Here is a 15,778-nt window from a genome sequence, read left to right on the forward strand (position 1 = left end):
TCAATGGCATCTTTGATTTGAGATCTTAAACTTTGAAAGTTTGAGTCTAATGTTGAAACAAAAAATGGTGAAATGACTACCATCTCTTAATCATCCTAGTCAACTATGTGAATGATGTTACTTGGAAAACAATTCAACGAAAAGTTTCCAAATGAGTCAAGCTCAAGAGATAAGAAGTCGTTTGAGCCTTATACATTTTTTACGTATATGGGTCAATGATGCCAAGTTCACTAGGTAAAAAAAATTATTTCCTCCTTTTCAATGATGATTTTTCAAGAAAGACACTACGTACATTTCTTGAAATAGAAGAAAAAATCTTTACCATCTTCAAAAAGTTAAAAATTGTAGTGAAGAAAGAAATTGGTTACGACATTAAAGCTATGAGGAGACCATGGACGATAACTTACTTCTAAAAATTATAGGAGTTTTGTGAAGAAAATGGAATCAGACATCCTAAAATAATTTGAAGATCCCCTCTTTCCACCAATATAACAGTTTTGCAAAAAGAAAAAAAATAGAATAATCCTTGATATGGCTCGAAACATGTTTAAAATTAAAAAATTATCAAAAGAATTTTGGACTCATGCAAGTGCATAAGCGGTCTATCCATCCAATCAATATCCAACAAGATATGTGTGAGGAAGGACACCACGTAAAACATGGAGTTGAAGAAAACATGTTATCTCACACTTAAGGGTCTTTTGAATTGTAGCCCATGTTCATATCCCAAACAAGAGAAGAGAAAAACACGACAACAAAAGTTAGAGATTCATCTTTGTCGATTATGATAAAAGTTCAAAGGGCTACAATTTGTAAAACTTAAACAAGAAGAAGATTGTAGTCACTCAGGATGTGGTATTTGATAAAGAATGACAATGGGACTTTGGAATTCATAAGAAATAATACAATTTATTTCCTCAATTTAAAGAAGAAGCGACATCTAGAAAATTTCAACAAGGAATCTCTTCACCGATATCATCAACTTCTTATGACATTGAGAGTGAAAGGATCATATACACAAATTAAAGATTCATCATATGGACGTGGAGTCCCTGACGAATAACCATTGGAATATAAGATGAAAGGAGAAGAAGACAAGACTCTCAAAGTAAAGAAGATATTTTACTCACAAATTAAATTTAAAGATATATTGGATTGTAAACTTGATTTGGTCCATTAGACCAATTAAGTGTAAAGCTCAATTAGTTAATAAATAGGTAAGACTAAAGAGAGTTCTAAAGAGGTGTAGAAGTAGATCAGTAGTATAGAATAACATAATTAAATATAAATAGTTGTGATAAATGTGTAGAACTCTTTCTTAAAGATTGTAGAATAATCTATCGATGTATGTAGAACTCTCCCTTAAAACCTATAAAAGCGGGAGAAAATCTCATTTTTAAACAAAATCAACCAATAAAAATAATTTTTCTCTTAAATATTCTCTCCTCTTCAACTCCTCCCAAAAGTTTTCTCTTACTATTTTTTTTTTTGACATTTTCAATTAATTGTTTTTCGCGGTCATTGTGATGAAATCTACACGTGTTCTTTCCTTTTAGTCTAGTTAATTGAAAAGTTAAGTTAAGAATCTAGCACATGTGGCTGCATATGATATGCTAGTCAATTTAATATAAAATTATCATGATGCTTCAATTGTTTATCAAAATTGCATTGTTCTAAAGGGCTGCTATCCTATATTCTAATTCTAATTTACAAAATTTCTAACACGGCACTTTTTTTTTTCTCCTTAATAAAGAAATCAAATGTCTAAAGATATCAAATGTCAAGCTACTATGTTGTTATTCCAATTGAGCTAAAGCAAGAGTTACAACTTCCGATAGAACACAATCAAACTTATTTCAACTACAACTCCATGTGATAAACCAAAAAAAATACTTTATGAAAGCATATTTGTTTCGGCGGTTAGTATATATTACTTCACTTGAATTTAAATTTATGATATTCAATTCTTTAATCCTTAATTCAAACTAGTTGCACTATCCACCAACCATTTAATATTAATATGTTAAGTATTAATAATATGATGGAAGTGAGAATCATACTTTAAACCACTTTAACACTCCACTTTATAACTCTTCCACCTCACCCAATGCCAAAGCCTCAGTAGAATTATAAATTTACTTTGATCATTATTTCAAAGAATTGTATACTCAATTACCAATTATGATCTAGTTTAGAATAACTTATGAGATTTTCAATTACAAAAGAATTCGTCTAAAAAATTTAAGCATTTATTGAAATGTTTATAAGGAAAGTTCTATTCAAATATATTTCAAAAACTAATTTATATTGTTTAAAAAACTCATGTACTCAAATTATTCAAACCAACTCTACCTCAACAAGCAGAAATTTAAGTTGTGAAAGCCCATTTATGTGAACTTCAACAAATGCTTACAGTTGTGCGTCAGAAACTTAAAAATTTTAAAGTATAGACTCATTTTGGTCCTTAAAAACATTTGAGATCCAAATTAATCTTTGAGAAAAATTAAACTACTTTTCAGTCTTTAAGAAAAATAAACCGAATTAAATTAATCTCTAAAATTTGTTGAAAGACTCGGTTAAGTTCCTAAACAAAATTAAAAACACATTTTAATCATTCGCTCAATTTAATAAAAAATAAACTCAAATGTTATTTCATTTAAAAAAACCAAAGTCTATAATAGAAATTCTTTTGATTCCATAATTGTCAGTAATTCTAAAAGTGTGACTTTCGGTGTCTCTATCGTTTGTTTCAGAAGCAGTATTGTTCATTTAATTATTGTCAAAGACTTATTTGTTTATTTTTAATTATTAAGGGCCTAATTGTCCTTTTTTGTTTATAGAAATTACACATGAGAGAATCAAGTTGATGAGTCATCAAATAAATTAACAAAAATAACTCAATTTTCTAATTGTGGTTCACATAAAAATTAATTTGTCCCAATTTATTTGTTTTAGAGACTAAAAAGTACTTTTATTTTTCTCAATGACTAAAATAGGTCTTTAAAAATTTCTGAGACCAAAATAGATATTTATCACAATTTTAATTTAACTTTTCTAAAACAAACTTTCTTTAAAATTAAAGAATTTAACTAATGAATATAAATTAATTATTAATATTATACATGTATAACAGAATAAATTTGTTAACATGCGCTACAATGTTTTTCTAATCAATGGTTGATGTGTCTTACGTTTCTATCTAACAAATTACTTGCTTAGAAGAACCAAATCCCTCCAAAACAGATTCTACAATACAACTTTCTCTTCAGAGTTTTTTCTATTGACATTTATTTTCTTCCCATTTCCGAAAAAACAAATATAATTATCATAATTTTTAAAATACATCTTTATGCCAAAGCTATTTTCGTAATAAAAAAAGTACAAACAAGTGGGGTTCCTACCAGTCCAACTTCCAGATAGTCATCTGAGCAGAGGCCTCTCTTGATGCAGTGTTACAAGAGTTTTCACTACATGTATAGCAGTAGCTTCGCATTTGCTGATAGAAATTCTCCGGTTGAATCTTTTTCTTTATGGTGTGAGTTTCTTCATGTATGAAAATTATATGCACAAGAGAATCAGTTTCTTATATGTGCACAATCCACCATAAGGAAACTGAAGGAAGGCATTTAACAACTTAGATTACAAGTTACACAAACTACATAGATTTCATATGATTGTTTGTAGAAGAAAAGAAAAGAAACATCACAATTACCACATCAACATGTAGTCAAAATTTCAGCTCCAGTCCTGGTTATCAAAATGGTATGCTCAAATTGTGCTGCCGGACTACCATCAGCTGTAACTGCTGTCCAGTTGTCTGGCCATGTAATGCAATCAATGCTTCCCATTGTAAGAATTGGCTCTGCAGTTTAATACAATTTTACAGGATCATTCTTTTTTATTAATCAAAGCGGCACTAATGGCCATTTTACAACACTCCCCGAGAGGATTTGAGCTCGGTACCTTGAGGTTACAAGGCTAAGCTCTTACCAATGAGCTAGCACCTCAAGTATGATAAGACCATTCGAATTCAAGACTAAATCAGAAGTTTGACCAAAACAGAGAGCAATCGACCAGCATGAATTGCGATATATCCTAAATGACTAAAAAGTACATTATATGTGCCTAATCGCGAACTAACTTTGAAAATCCATTTATTTTTGTGATATCCTAACGTTTCTTTCAAGCCAAAGGCACCATGCCACTGAAAACGTAGTTCAATACAAACAATACAAACGAAAAGTAACCTCAAGTATCCTATTCTCAAAAGAGGAATCAATTTAAATTACTAAATAGATTATGGGCAAGCCAACCGCTAATAAAAAAAGAACTCTAAATGTTCTAGACACACCACAAATGAAGCAGTATTACGGCAAAGAAATGGTAGCAATGATAACCTCAAATATTTGGTAAAAATCTAGAATCCACTTACCAATTGTAAATGTTTGACCTTCAACCATGCAACCTCCTTCGTTATTTCCTATCAAGCAACAATTAAAGTTAGAAATCTATTAAGAAAAAATATTATTGACTTGTGCCACTTAGGATGAGATAAATTGCATGGATGAGAGGAAAAAATGGAAATTATGACTAGGGAAGTAAAAGTGAAAATTTCTGTTAGTAACAAACTTCTTTTCACACCAATGGGCACTATCCAATATTTACACCACAATTCCTCCTAATTACAAAACCTCTCCTCATCAATGAAAGCAAGAGATTATGTTTCAGATATAGAGCAGGTATGGGATAAAAGAATTAGAATTTATAAAATACTCCCTCTGGTACTATTATAAGCAAAAAGAACTATTTTCACAGTTATTAACAAAGTTAAATGCAATTAATTGTCTAGATTTCATGCAAAACATAATCCAAATGTACAAAATTATCCCTTTGAATGTCAAACACTCAACTATCGACATTAAATAGTTTTATTTAAGTAGGGGTATATTAGGAATACTAATATTAAATGAGTCAAAAGTAGTTAATTTTTGCTTATAGTAGTGATCAAGATTTGAGACTACTTTTTTGCTTATAATAGTAACCAGAGGGAGTATAAGTTAATAAATACTACATTAATATATATTTTAAGAATAAACATATAGAAAAGAATATTACATAAACATGACAAATAACTAATCATATACTTCATCTGAGTGAAATATAAACAAAAAGAGTATATGAAAAGTCGGTGTATTTGGTCTAAAATTTAAACCATATACATCAACTATTCATATACTAATTTTCATTATATTTCAGTCCAAATGGAATACAAGATATAAAAAAAACACAAAAGCACAACACATAACAACAAAGGAGTTTAAATTGTTCAACATGATATATAATATGAAGCACAACTTCAAGCTTAGACTGTCAGGGTGAAGTAAAGCTCTTCCACAGTTTTAGAATGCAGACCACAACAATATATGATTGGTTCGACTAGGATCACAATTCTTCCACTGTGACTAACTATTGTCTTAAAAAAATTATTAGTTCATTATTGAAAACAACCAACCACAAATTACCAGCCTTTCAGCTATTTCCAAAAACCAAAACGTTTCAAAAGTATGCTCTTAAACTTTCATGATACAGTCTAAAGATCTTTTCAATTTAAAGTAAAAATTAAGCACTACCAAGTAACATTAGTTACTGGTAAGTAACACCAATAATCCATTTAGGTAGTCATTGTTACCATCTAATCATTAAGCAAACAAAGCTAGGTGCAGTTTAACAGGTTTGTTAAGTTTAGACAATCATCTTATGACAGAAACAGCAATATGATCAAAAAAGAATTACAAGATAATAGGTCACTCACGATGATGTAAAATAATAGGCTCAGAATGAAACACTGTTCCAACACCATGCCCAACAAAACGTTCCACTACGCCGTAGCCATACTTTTCAGCATGCTCACTGGGATGATGTTACAAAAGAAAACAATTATAATCTATATATCATCATCAATTAATACAAACAATCATTATACCAACAAGTATTTTCCTGAGAAAAGAAAGATGCATAATCAATCACTATAACTCAAAATTAAAACACAATCACAATGTCGTAGGAAGAAAATAGTGCACATGAAAAAAAAATTGATGAGTTAATTTGTAATCAATATAATAAAATAAAAATTTTTAGATGATAATAAAATAAAGTTTCAAAACAATTTTTTTATTAAGGTATTAAAATTTAAAATATATAAAAACATTAATAAAATGAAGGAATATATACATACATAATAAATAAATTGTAGATAATTATGGGAATAAATCACATTTGATATGATTCTGATTTGTATTTATCTGTATTCTTGTACAGAGCTAGAAATTATAGGAAGGTGTATTAGTTATTTCCTTGTATCAGAGCACGATTTGAACCATCTCTAGCCCTATTGCGTCGGCTCTACCATCTCCTCAGATCCTGAGTTTTCTTCCTCCATGGTGGAGACTGGTACTGCTTTCACCAGTCCTATCGAAGGAGCATATCATCTTCACCTTCCTATTACTGGCCAAAAACGGTCAGAACTATATTCAATGGGAAAGGTCTGTGCACATCTTCCTCCCAGGAAAAGGAAATGAAGGGTACATGACGGGAAAGACTGCAGAGCCTAAAGAAGAAGACTCTGGCCGTGAAAACTGGAAACTGGAGAATAGCCAGATAATGTCATGGCTTTTTGACACAATGACCAATGACATTGGTGAAAATTTCATGTACTATACAACAGCTAAGAAATGTTGGAGGTTGTCAATGAAACTTACTCCAACAAGGATAACACTTCTGCCCTCTTTGAGATCAAAAGCATTCTCCATGATCATAGACAAGGTGAGCACTCAGTCACTCACTGAGTATTTCAACATTCTCAGCAGGCAATGGCAGCAGCTAGATATTTATGAAACCATTGGGCAGCAGTGTCCAGATGATAAGAAACAGTATAAAGACTTGGTGAATAAGGACAAAACCTACAAGTTCTTGCTAAGTCTCAATAAGAACCTTGATGAGGTACATCAAAGGATCCTTGGCACCAAACCACTTCCCAAACTTCGAGAGGTCTGCTCAGTGGTAAGAAGAGAAGAAAGCAAAAGAAAATTCATGCTAGGCAACCCCCTCTGCCCCCACTTACAGAGAGTTCATCCCTAGCAATAAAAGGAATCCAAGCTCGGTCTACGCCTCGAAAAAAACCGACCTTGGTGTGGGCATTGCAAGAAATCAGGTCACACAAAGGATACATGTTTAATGTATGAAAGTAGTTAAATTTGGAGGAATTTTTTACATATAAACTTTGATTGAATGTATGAAAGTAGTTAAATTTTATATAAAAAAATATTTATGTTACAAAAATTGAAAAATAAATAATTATTAATTGTGACAAAATTGTGGAAACCAAATTATATAAGTCTATAAGATAATTGTAGTTTAATATATACTAATCAGTGATGAATTTCGACCAGACATAACATATGTTAATAAATATGCTAATTAATATAGATATTGAGGTGCATGTTGTAATTTTAGGATCTATAATCAGTGTATTTTATGAGTTGAATTGTGGTTGTTGGGTTATAGTTGTTGAGTCTAATATGTGAATGTGTCTTACTATTTGTGCATCTTTTCTTGTTACACGAATTAACATAATCAAATGGCATGCATCATTAGATTGCATCATATAGATTGATATGTGTAGATCTTCATTGCATAATGTAGATTGATATGTGTATATGGATTAAAATTATTTTACCAATTTTTTAATTATTAAAATTGTAATTTTTTTTATTAGGCTCAATTTTTAATATTAGAACATAGTCTCCAAGATTTTTAAGACGACCCTGGACCAAATACATAAATTTTTGTAAACCAAATTATAATCCATATGTCTATTATAAAAAAACCAAATGGAATAATTTACAAAAAAATATGAAAAGCAACTACTATAATTATAAAACAAAATAATTTTTTCTACCTAAATTCCAACTAGTTTATAATCATTAAAAATATAAATCAAAATTTGATCTACTACCTCTCTCCAATATATTTTTGTAAATTTACAACTGAAAATTCTTATATTCAATATAATATTATATTTTTTATGTATCTAATAAAATTTTAAAATTTCGATCACCCCAATGTTTCAGTTCAAAATCAGCCACTGTTACTCTCTCAAAGGTTATGGGTAAAGGTTCTGTCATTATTTCCAAAGACGTTACTTTGGAATCTGTACTTAATGTACCAAAGCTTGATTTACAATTTTTTATCCATAAGTAAATTGATAAGAGACTTGAATTGTATTACTAACTTTAATCCAAACCTTGGTGAATTTCATATTTTGGAGTCGGGGAGGATGATTGCAATGCTAAGTGTTGGGCTCTATCTCCTTCAAACTGAAGATTTCAAAAATGGGACAGCAGCAACAGCAAATCAGTATAGTGTTGCTTCGTCAAAGAATGAAGATTTAATTTTGTTATGGCATTTTCTATTGGGTCACCCCAACCTTATGTACTTGGAAAAATTATTTCCATCATTATTCAATAACAGGCCAAGAAATTTAAAGTGCGAAGTTTGTCAATTATTGTCAAAATCTGTTTCTGTTTTATATTCCTCAAGTATAGGGATTCAACTCTATAAGATTACTAGTAGAGATTTAGTTATATGTGAGTACTAATAGAGATTTAGTTATATGTGAGTACTAATAGGGACTTAGTTATATATGAGTACTAATAGGATTTTGTTGTTTGTTTAATCTAGTATATATATATTTGATGTATTGCCAACATATTTCAATTCAATAAATTTCAATTCAATAAATATATTTTACCCTAATTCTTGAGATGGTATCAGAGCTCTCGGTCTTTGAGAGTCTTGCTTCCACATAAATTTATCGCCTTCATTGCGATTTCTTCTTCTTTAAACCTTAGTCACCTTCATTGTGGCCCTTACTTCTGCATAAATCAGTCACCTTCATTGTGGTTTCTTTTTTCCTGAAATCTTAGCTTAGCCACCTTCATTGTGGCCCTTTTTATTGCCTTCATTGCACCAACTTGAGATTTCTTTTAGGCCTGTTCGCTGCCCTAATGTGTTCAATATTCTAGATCTCCTTTCACCGCCGTTTTCAACCAAATTGTAGAACGGCCATTTCTTGCTTCGTTTTGGGGGTTCACTTTCTGATCGGAGCACTTTTGTTTGTGAGTCATTTGAAGCTCACGGTTTTCGCTCAGACGATCAATCTTTCGTCTCTAATATAGTTTGTCTGCTAATTTAATGAATATGGCAGTTAAAGAAAGCAAAAGTGGACTGGTCCGACTTAATAAAGATGAAGTAGAAAAAATTAGTTCACTTCTTAGTAAGTTGGAGAAACCAACAGGTACTAGTTCTCTGGTATATACAAGTACACTTCCTCTTGGTAAGTTTCAATTTTCTTTTGGACTTAATGCTTCAAATACAACCTATAACCAACATTGGATACTGGATTCTAAAGCCACTAACCACATGACACCCTTACCTACACACTTCTCCACTTATTCACCTTGCCTTAGCAACAAGAAAATACCCACAGCTGATGGTACCCTTCTAACTGCAGCAGGTCAAGGAGATGCCCAAATAAACTCATCCATAACTCTAAGAAATGTCCTTCATATTCCTAAATTGTCCACTAACTTAATTTCCATACAAAAACTAACACAAGATCTATCTTGTAATGTTTTTTATAACAAATCTTGTGTCTTTCAGGACAAGAATTCAAGGAGGACAATTGGTAATGCTAGAGAATGGAATGGTCTTTACTACTTGGATAATCAAAATCTTCCTCCAAACCTACTCAACAATACCAACTCTTTTTTTGTCTTAATCAATAAACACCAACAGGGACAAGGTTATTATGTACCACTGTCGCCTGGGTCGTCCTTTATACAGAGTCATAAAACAGTTGTTTACTTTGCTCTTCAAAAAATTAGAGGTAGAAAGTCTTACTGTGAGGTGTGTGAGCTTGTTAAACACAAATGTGTACCTTTTTCATTTAGTAACCAAATGAGTACTTCTCCATTCTGTTTAGTTCATACTGATGTATTGGGCCCCTCTAATGTTCCAAATATATCATAAGCTCATTGGTTTGTAAACTTTATTGATGATTGTACCGGAGTTACTTGGGTTTACTTGCTAAAACAAAAATCAGAGGTCGATTATGTGCTTTTATAGTTCTTCTCCATGATAAAAAAATCAATTTGGAGTGAGTTTTAAGAGGATTAGGTCTGATAATGCCAAAGATTACTTTAATCACGGACTTAATTCAGTCTGTCAAAAGGAGGGCATTATTCACGAGTCCTCGTGTGTTAAAACACCCCAACAAAATGGAATTATTGAAAGGAAAAATGGGCACTTGTTAGATCAAACTCGAGCGATGTTATTTCAAAATAAAGTTCCCAAGAACTTTTGGGGAGAGGCAGTTTTAACAGGATCGTATCTCATAAACCGATTACCTTATATTATCCTTGCCTTCAAAACTCCCATGGAGCCATGTCCTCTTTCTACCCTAATGTGTCCATCAGTTATAATCTTACTCCCAGAGTATTTAGGTGTGCGTCGTTTGTCGATATCCATAGTGATAGTAGAGGGAAACTTGATTCTAAAAATGTGTATTTATCGGATACTCTTCCGCCCAAAAGGGCTACAAATGTTATCATCCACCATCCTAAAAATTTTGTCTCCCGAGATGTCACATTTTATGAACAAGAAAGTTTCTTTGGTCAAATTCATCTTAAGGGGGAGAATACAAGTAAGGAAGATAAGTCTCTTCTACTTTCTGAATTGACTCTTGAGCCAGAATTGAGACTGAAATTGATATGGAAATAAAAAAAATAACAATGTTTAGACTAAATTTGATTCTGAGGAAGATGTAAATGATGACATTAATGTAAGATACGGGAATAATCTAGTATATACAAGAAGAACAAAGGTCATTCCTGAATTTGTTCACATCCATGACTCCAATTCGGCCTTACATGAGGTAACTTCCCTTGACACTTCAAACTCTAGTAATCCAATCTAGGTATCTTCCTATGAACAGGAATTAGAATCCAACAACCACCCTACCCTTATCCAATTAGAATATTCCCATGATGACCTTCATATTCCAATTGTCCTTCGGAAGAATACTAGGACATGTACCAATAAACCACTCTACCCTTATCTAACTACCTATGCTTTGAACAATTTTCACCTATCCATAAAGCCTTTCTCACAAACTTGAACACTTCCACTATACCTACCTCTCTATCAGAAGCATTGTATGACATGAAATGGAAACAAGCCAATGGACTTGGAAATTGAAGCACTGGACAAGAATGGTACTTGTGATTTGGTCCCTCCACCAATTAGAAAGAAACATGTAGGGCACATAGTGTGTAAAATATAGGAATGATAGGAAGGACTCTGACGTGGCAGATGCTAAGGGGTGCACATAGTGTGTGACCAATTCTGTTATAAATGGGTGTGAAGAGAGAGAGAGAGAGAGAGAGAGAGAGAGATTCATTCATCTCTTTTTGTGGAGCAATAGCAGCTCAGGGTTACAGGGGTTTATCTCTGTAATACATCTCTTTTTCTGTCAATAATACAATTTCTTCTTCTCTTAAATTTCGGGTTCCAATAAAAAACACGTGGGAAGAAAGGTAGACACGGCGGCAGAATGCTGAAAACAGTTGACCAAATAAGAAGGGAGATGGTTCGATAAAATAAATTCTAAATACAAATTTTATTATACTTGAAACGTCCAGGAAGTAACAAAAGAAGAGTCACAAGGTAGATCACAGAAGATCGAACAAAGCGCCATATACCATGTTGGAGTTATGGGATTCAAAATAAAAGGTGGAGAGAAATTATAAGAAGGGTGGGGATCAACTTATTCTAAAAGTAACTCATGTTAGAGATATAAGAAATAAAATTATAGTGAAATATGTTTAATGTTGACTCATACAAAAGACTAAGCACTAATCCTTAGTTATAGGGATACATAGACTCAATCCTAAATAAATAGAGAAATCAGAAAACAAATAAAATTATAGTGAAATATGTCTAATATTGACTCATACAAAAGACTAAGCACTAATCCTTAGTTATAGGGATACATAGACTCAATTCTAAATAAATAGAGAAATCAGAAAACAAATAATAATAATAATAATAATAATAATAATAATAATAATAATAATAATAATAATAATAATAATAATAATAATAATAATAATAATAATAATAATAATAATAATAATAATAATAATAATAATAATAATAATAATAATAATAATAATAATAATAATAATAATAATAATAATAATAATAATAATAATAATAATAATAATAATAATAATAATAATAATAATAATAATAATAATAATAATAATAATAATAATAATAATAATAATAATAATAATAATAATAATAATAATAATAATAATAATAATAATAATAATAATAATAATAATAATAATAATAATAATAATAATAATAATAATAATAATAATAATAATAATAATAATAATAATAATAATAATAATAATAATAATAATAATAATAATAATAATAATAATAATAATAATAATAATAATAATAATAATAATAATAATAATAATAATAATAATAATAATAATAATAATAATAATAATAATAATAATAATAATAATAATAATAATAATAATAATAATAATAATAATAATAATAATAATAATAATAATAATAATAATAATAATAATAATAATAATAATAATAATAATAATAATAATAATAATAATAATAATAAAGTAAGGAATATGAATGTAGTATAAATGCTGGCATGAGTATTCACATGCAATGTAGTATAAATGCTGGCATGAGTAAATTTAGAAACATAAGTTTTAGTCGGCATAATAGAACAAAATTTACCTTATTCTCTTTCCAATTTTCTTAAAAGGAGCACCATCCTTGCAAACAGCTATTGCTTTCTCCATGCACTCTTCACTTACCTACCAACAGATAAAGAATTTGCTCATGCCTAATGAATGATCTAAATAATTGCACAAATGGCATTGCTTAAAGAGGAATTAAATTTCATGTACGAGGAAAAATGCAAATACATAATGAAAGTAATGTGCCATCAATTAAGTACAGCTCGTAGTTTATAACTACAATGAAAACTATAAAATTTCAGCGGAGTTTCTTTTTCTTCACATGTATCAGCTGACTATTGTTTACCTTAACAAGGTTTTTCATTGCATCGCTGACTTTCCCACAATAAAATGTCCTTGATGTGTCTCCATGATATCCCTAACAAAGCATATATGGTAGGGGATATGATTATTTGATCCTCAACAATATAACACAATATCACAAGGCACATGATATTGGCAACTAGCATGGCACCAATAATCCAATATACACAGTGACAATTAATAAATTTAAACAAGTAAAAAGAAAACTAAAATGTTTGAAATTAAAACAAAAAATAGCTACCATAGAGTATCATAAAAGTTCCTAGTCAAATATAATGAGTGAGAGGAATCATGAAAAATATCAGGAGTATTTATATCCATTACCTAGTGCACGATAAAAATCATCAAAGGTTCTGACAAAATAATAGAAGCAAAAAGATGAACTAGGACAAGGATCCCAAATATCAAAATGAGTCAAAGCAAAGGGTGTGGCAACACTTTTTCCGCCAACCGGCCCCACCACTACGATTGTAAAAATTCACATTTTTAATGCCTGTCTTGTTAGTTAGGAAAACTTATCCGGCATACTTATATTATAATCAGTGATGAGAGTGAGAAAAGCAAGTCAATAAAAGTGTTGCGAGTTATACTGTGGAAATGTAAGAAGCATATTATTGTTGTGAGGCCAAGCACCGAGGTTGCATATCGTGCTATGGTAGTACAACCTGTGAACTTGTATGATTAAGGAATTTTCTTCAAGAGTTTAAGTTTTGTAAGATGAAGAGTGCTATTGGCAAACTCTCATATACTCAGTAACACTCAACAATCAAGCTGCATCACCTATTTTTTTAACTATGTACCACATAACAATTTTTACTGGTTTCTAAAATTTTCATTGTCAAGTTTCTTTTTTATGCCTTCTAATGTATCGACTTCCAAATAAGTTCTCTAATTCTTCAACAACAAACTGAGCTTGAGAAATATATGTCATCATATCATGATCTGATTGTTTAAGAGAAGCTAGTTTTTGTGCAGAATCATACAATTTTTTAATGTCATTTGCAAAGACACTTTGGGTCTTCTTCCAAAAATAGTTGCAGGTCTTGAAGGTTGTGAAATTCGCTAACGTATTTGGTTCAAAGGATTGCCACAATAAAGCACAAAGCTGATAGTCAAGCTTTTTCCATTGATTGGGTTTTTCTTCCGAGACTTCTTTAGATGTCTTCTTCAAATGATCATGATACCCTTGACCAAGAAACCAAAGGTCCATAGATGCAGACCATGCTACATAACTTTTTCCTTTGAGTTTTCCAAAGGTAATCATGGGTGTTCCAGAAAAAAATAAGACAGGACCAGAAATTGAACTAGAGGCCTTACTGCTGAAACAGAGAGTTCAAACAGCAGCAGGGGGAAAAAAGACGTATGGACAGTAACAAAATGCATATGGAGGGTGGCTGGAATGCGCATGGATGGTGGCCGGAATGCGTACAGGCGTCGGCTGGAAAGTGGCCAGACTTTTATGTTGTTATTCTTTCCTTTTATTAGGCTTTAATAGTTTCCTTAGATAACATAGGCTGATTGATTTGATTCTAATATTATGGGATCATGTTTCTATTTGATCTCTTGTATATATGCTAGTAAATCCCTGGTGCAAAATCAGCAGAAAATATTTAGATTCAACCAAAATATTGCTGGGAAAATATTTAGATTCAACCAATATAATGCTGTCAGTTGTAGAAAACATCAAAGTTAGAAAAATGTTGTGCCCATTTCATCTAAAAATATCAAAAAGAGTTATGAAGCATACGTTCAGGTAGACTGTCACATCAATGTTGATAATATCACCATTCTGCAAAAGAGACAATTGTCATATATTATCAGTTATAGGCATACAATGGATAAAAAAAACAAAAGCAAGTAAAACCTGTAACTGCCGAGAATCAGGTATCCCATGGCACATGCACTCATTAACCGATGTGCAAACACTTTTTGGAAATGCACCATAGCCAAGGGGTGAGGGATAAGCACCAGCGTCAATTATCATCTGGTGCACTGCTTTATCAATTTCATTGGTTGTCATAGAAGGCTGAGAATATAAACCAAGATCAAGTCAAATAAAAAGCGGCCCAAAGTAAATTATTATACCAAAACAAAACAAAAAAGGTTGGCATTGGGATAATCAAATAATAACATATAATCAAGGTTACGTACATAAAGGTCCAAATATTATTGGATTTAAATTCTTGAACATTCACGCTCTATAGTTAGTAGCGGCCGTCGCCGTGGTCCCATACTACGCAAAACGACGTCGCATCGTGTATTAGGGTTGCGGCTGTCGTGACCTTGATTGCGGAGAATCGCGGAGAAGATGAAGCACAATTCTATGGAAAAAACATGCAACAGTAATTGCAACGGAGAATGTCTAAAACACCCTCATTTGTTCAATTATTTACTACTTTTTAATTGGTTTTTTTGACTTTTTGTTGTTAATGTTTTATTATATAAAAGAGGTTACCTCTTCTTTTTCTCCTACATGTGCTCTGTTTTCATCACAAGAGAACAGCGAAACGGGGTCTTCTTCAGTTCCTTTCTCCATCAACCACCGCTCT

At 31.2% G+C, this 15,778-nt stretch overlaps 1 protein-coding gene across 2 annotated transcripts in view; it reads right to left on the reverse strand.

The window, feature by feature from the left end:
* Positions 1-3,093: 3,093 nt before the first annotated feature.
* The window catches only part of LOC101503821 (methionine aminopeptidase 1B, chloroplastic), a 20,001-nt gene continuing 7,316 nt past the window's right edge, over positions 3,094-15,778 (reverse strand). Inside the window, exons 4-11 of one of the 2 annotated variants that reach the window (XM_004514270.4) lie at positions 15,094-15,255; positions 14,977-15,018; positions 13,213-13,284; positions 12,904-12,983; positions 5,813-5,910; positions 4,433-4,480; positions 3,713-3,862; positions 3,094-3,543 (exon numbers count right to left, since the gene is read on the reverse strand). In XM_004514270.4, the coding sequence (XP_004514327.1) occupies positions 3,717-3,862; positions 4,433-4,480; positions 5,813-5,910; positions 12,904-12,983; positions 13,213-13,284; positions 14,977-15,018; positions 15,094-15,255 (648 nt within the window). In that variant the 3' untranslated portion in view covers positions 3,094-3,543; positions 3,713-3,716. Of the gene's footprint in view, positions 3,613-3,712; positions 3,863-4,432; positions 4,481-5,812; positions 5,911-12,903; positions 12,984-13,212; positions 13,285-14,976; positions 15,019-15,093; positions 15,256-15,778 lie in introns of both variants that reach the window. The other variant, XM_004514269.4, reaches the window with a different exon arrangement.

Source organism: Cicer arietinum, chromosome 2, assembly GCF_000331145.2.
Source record: "Cicer arietinum cultivar CDC Frontier isolate Library 1 chromosome 2, Cicar.CDCFrontier_v2.0, whole genome shotgun sequence".
NCBI lineage: Eukaryota > Viridiplantae > Streptophyta > Magnoliopsida > Fabales > Fabaceae > Cicer > Cicer arietinum.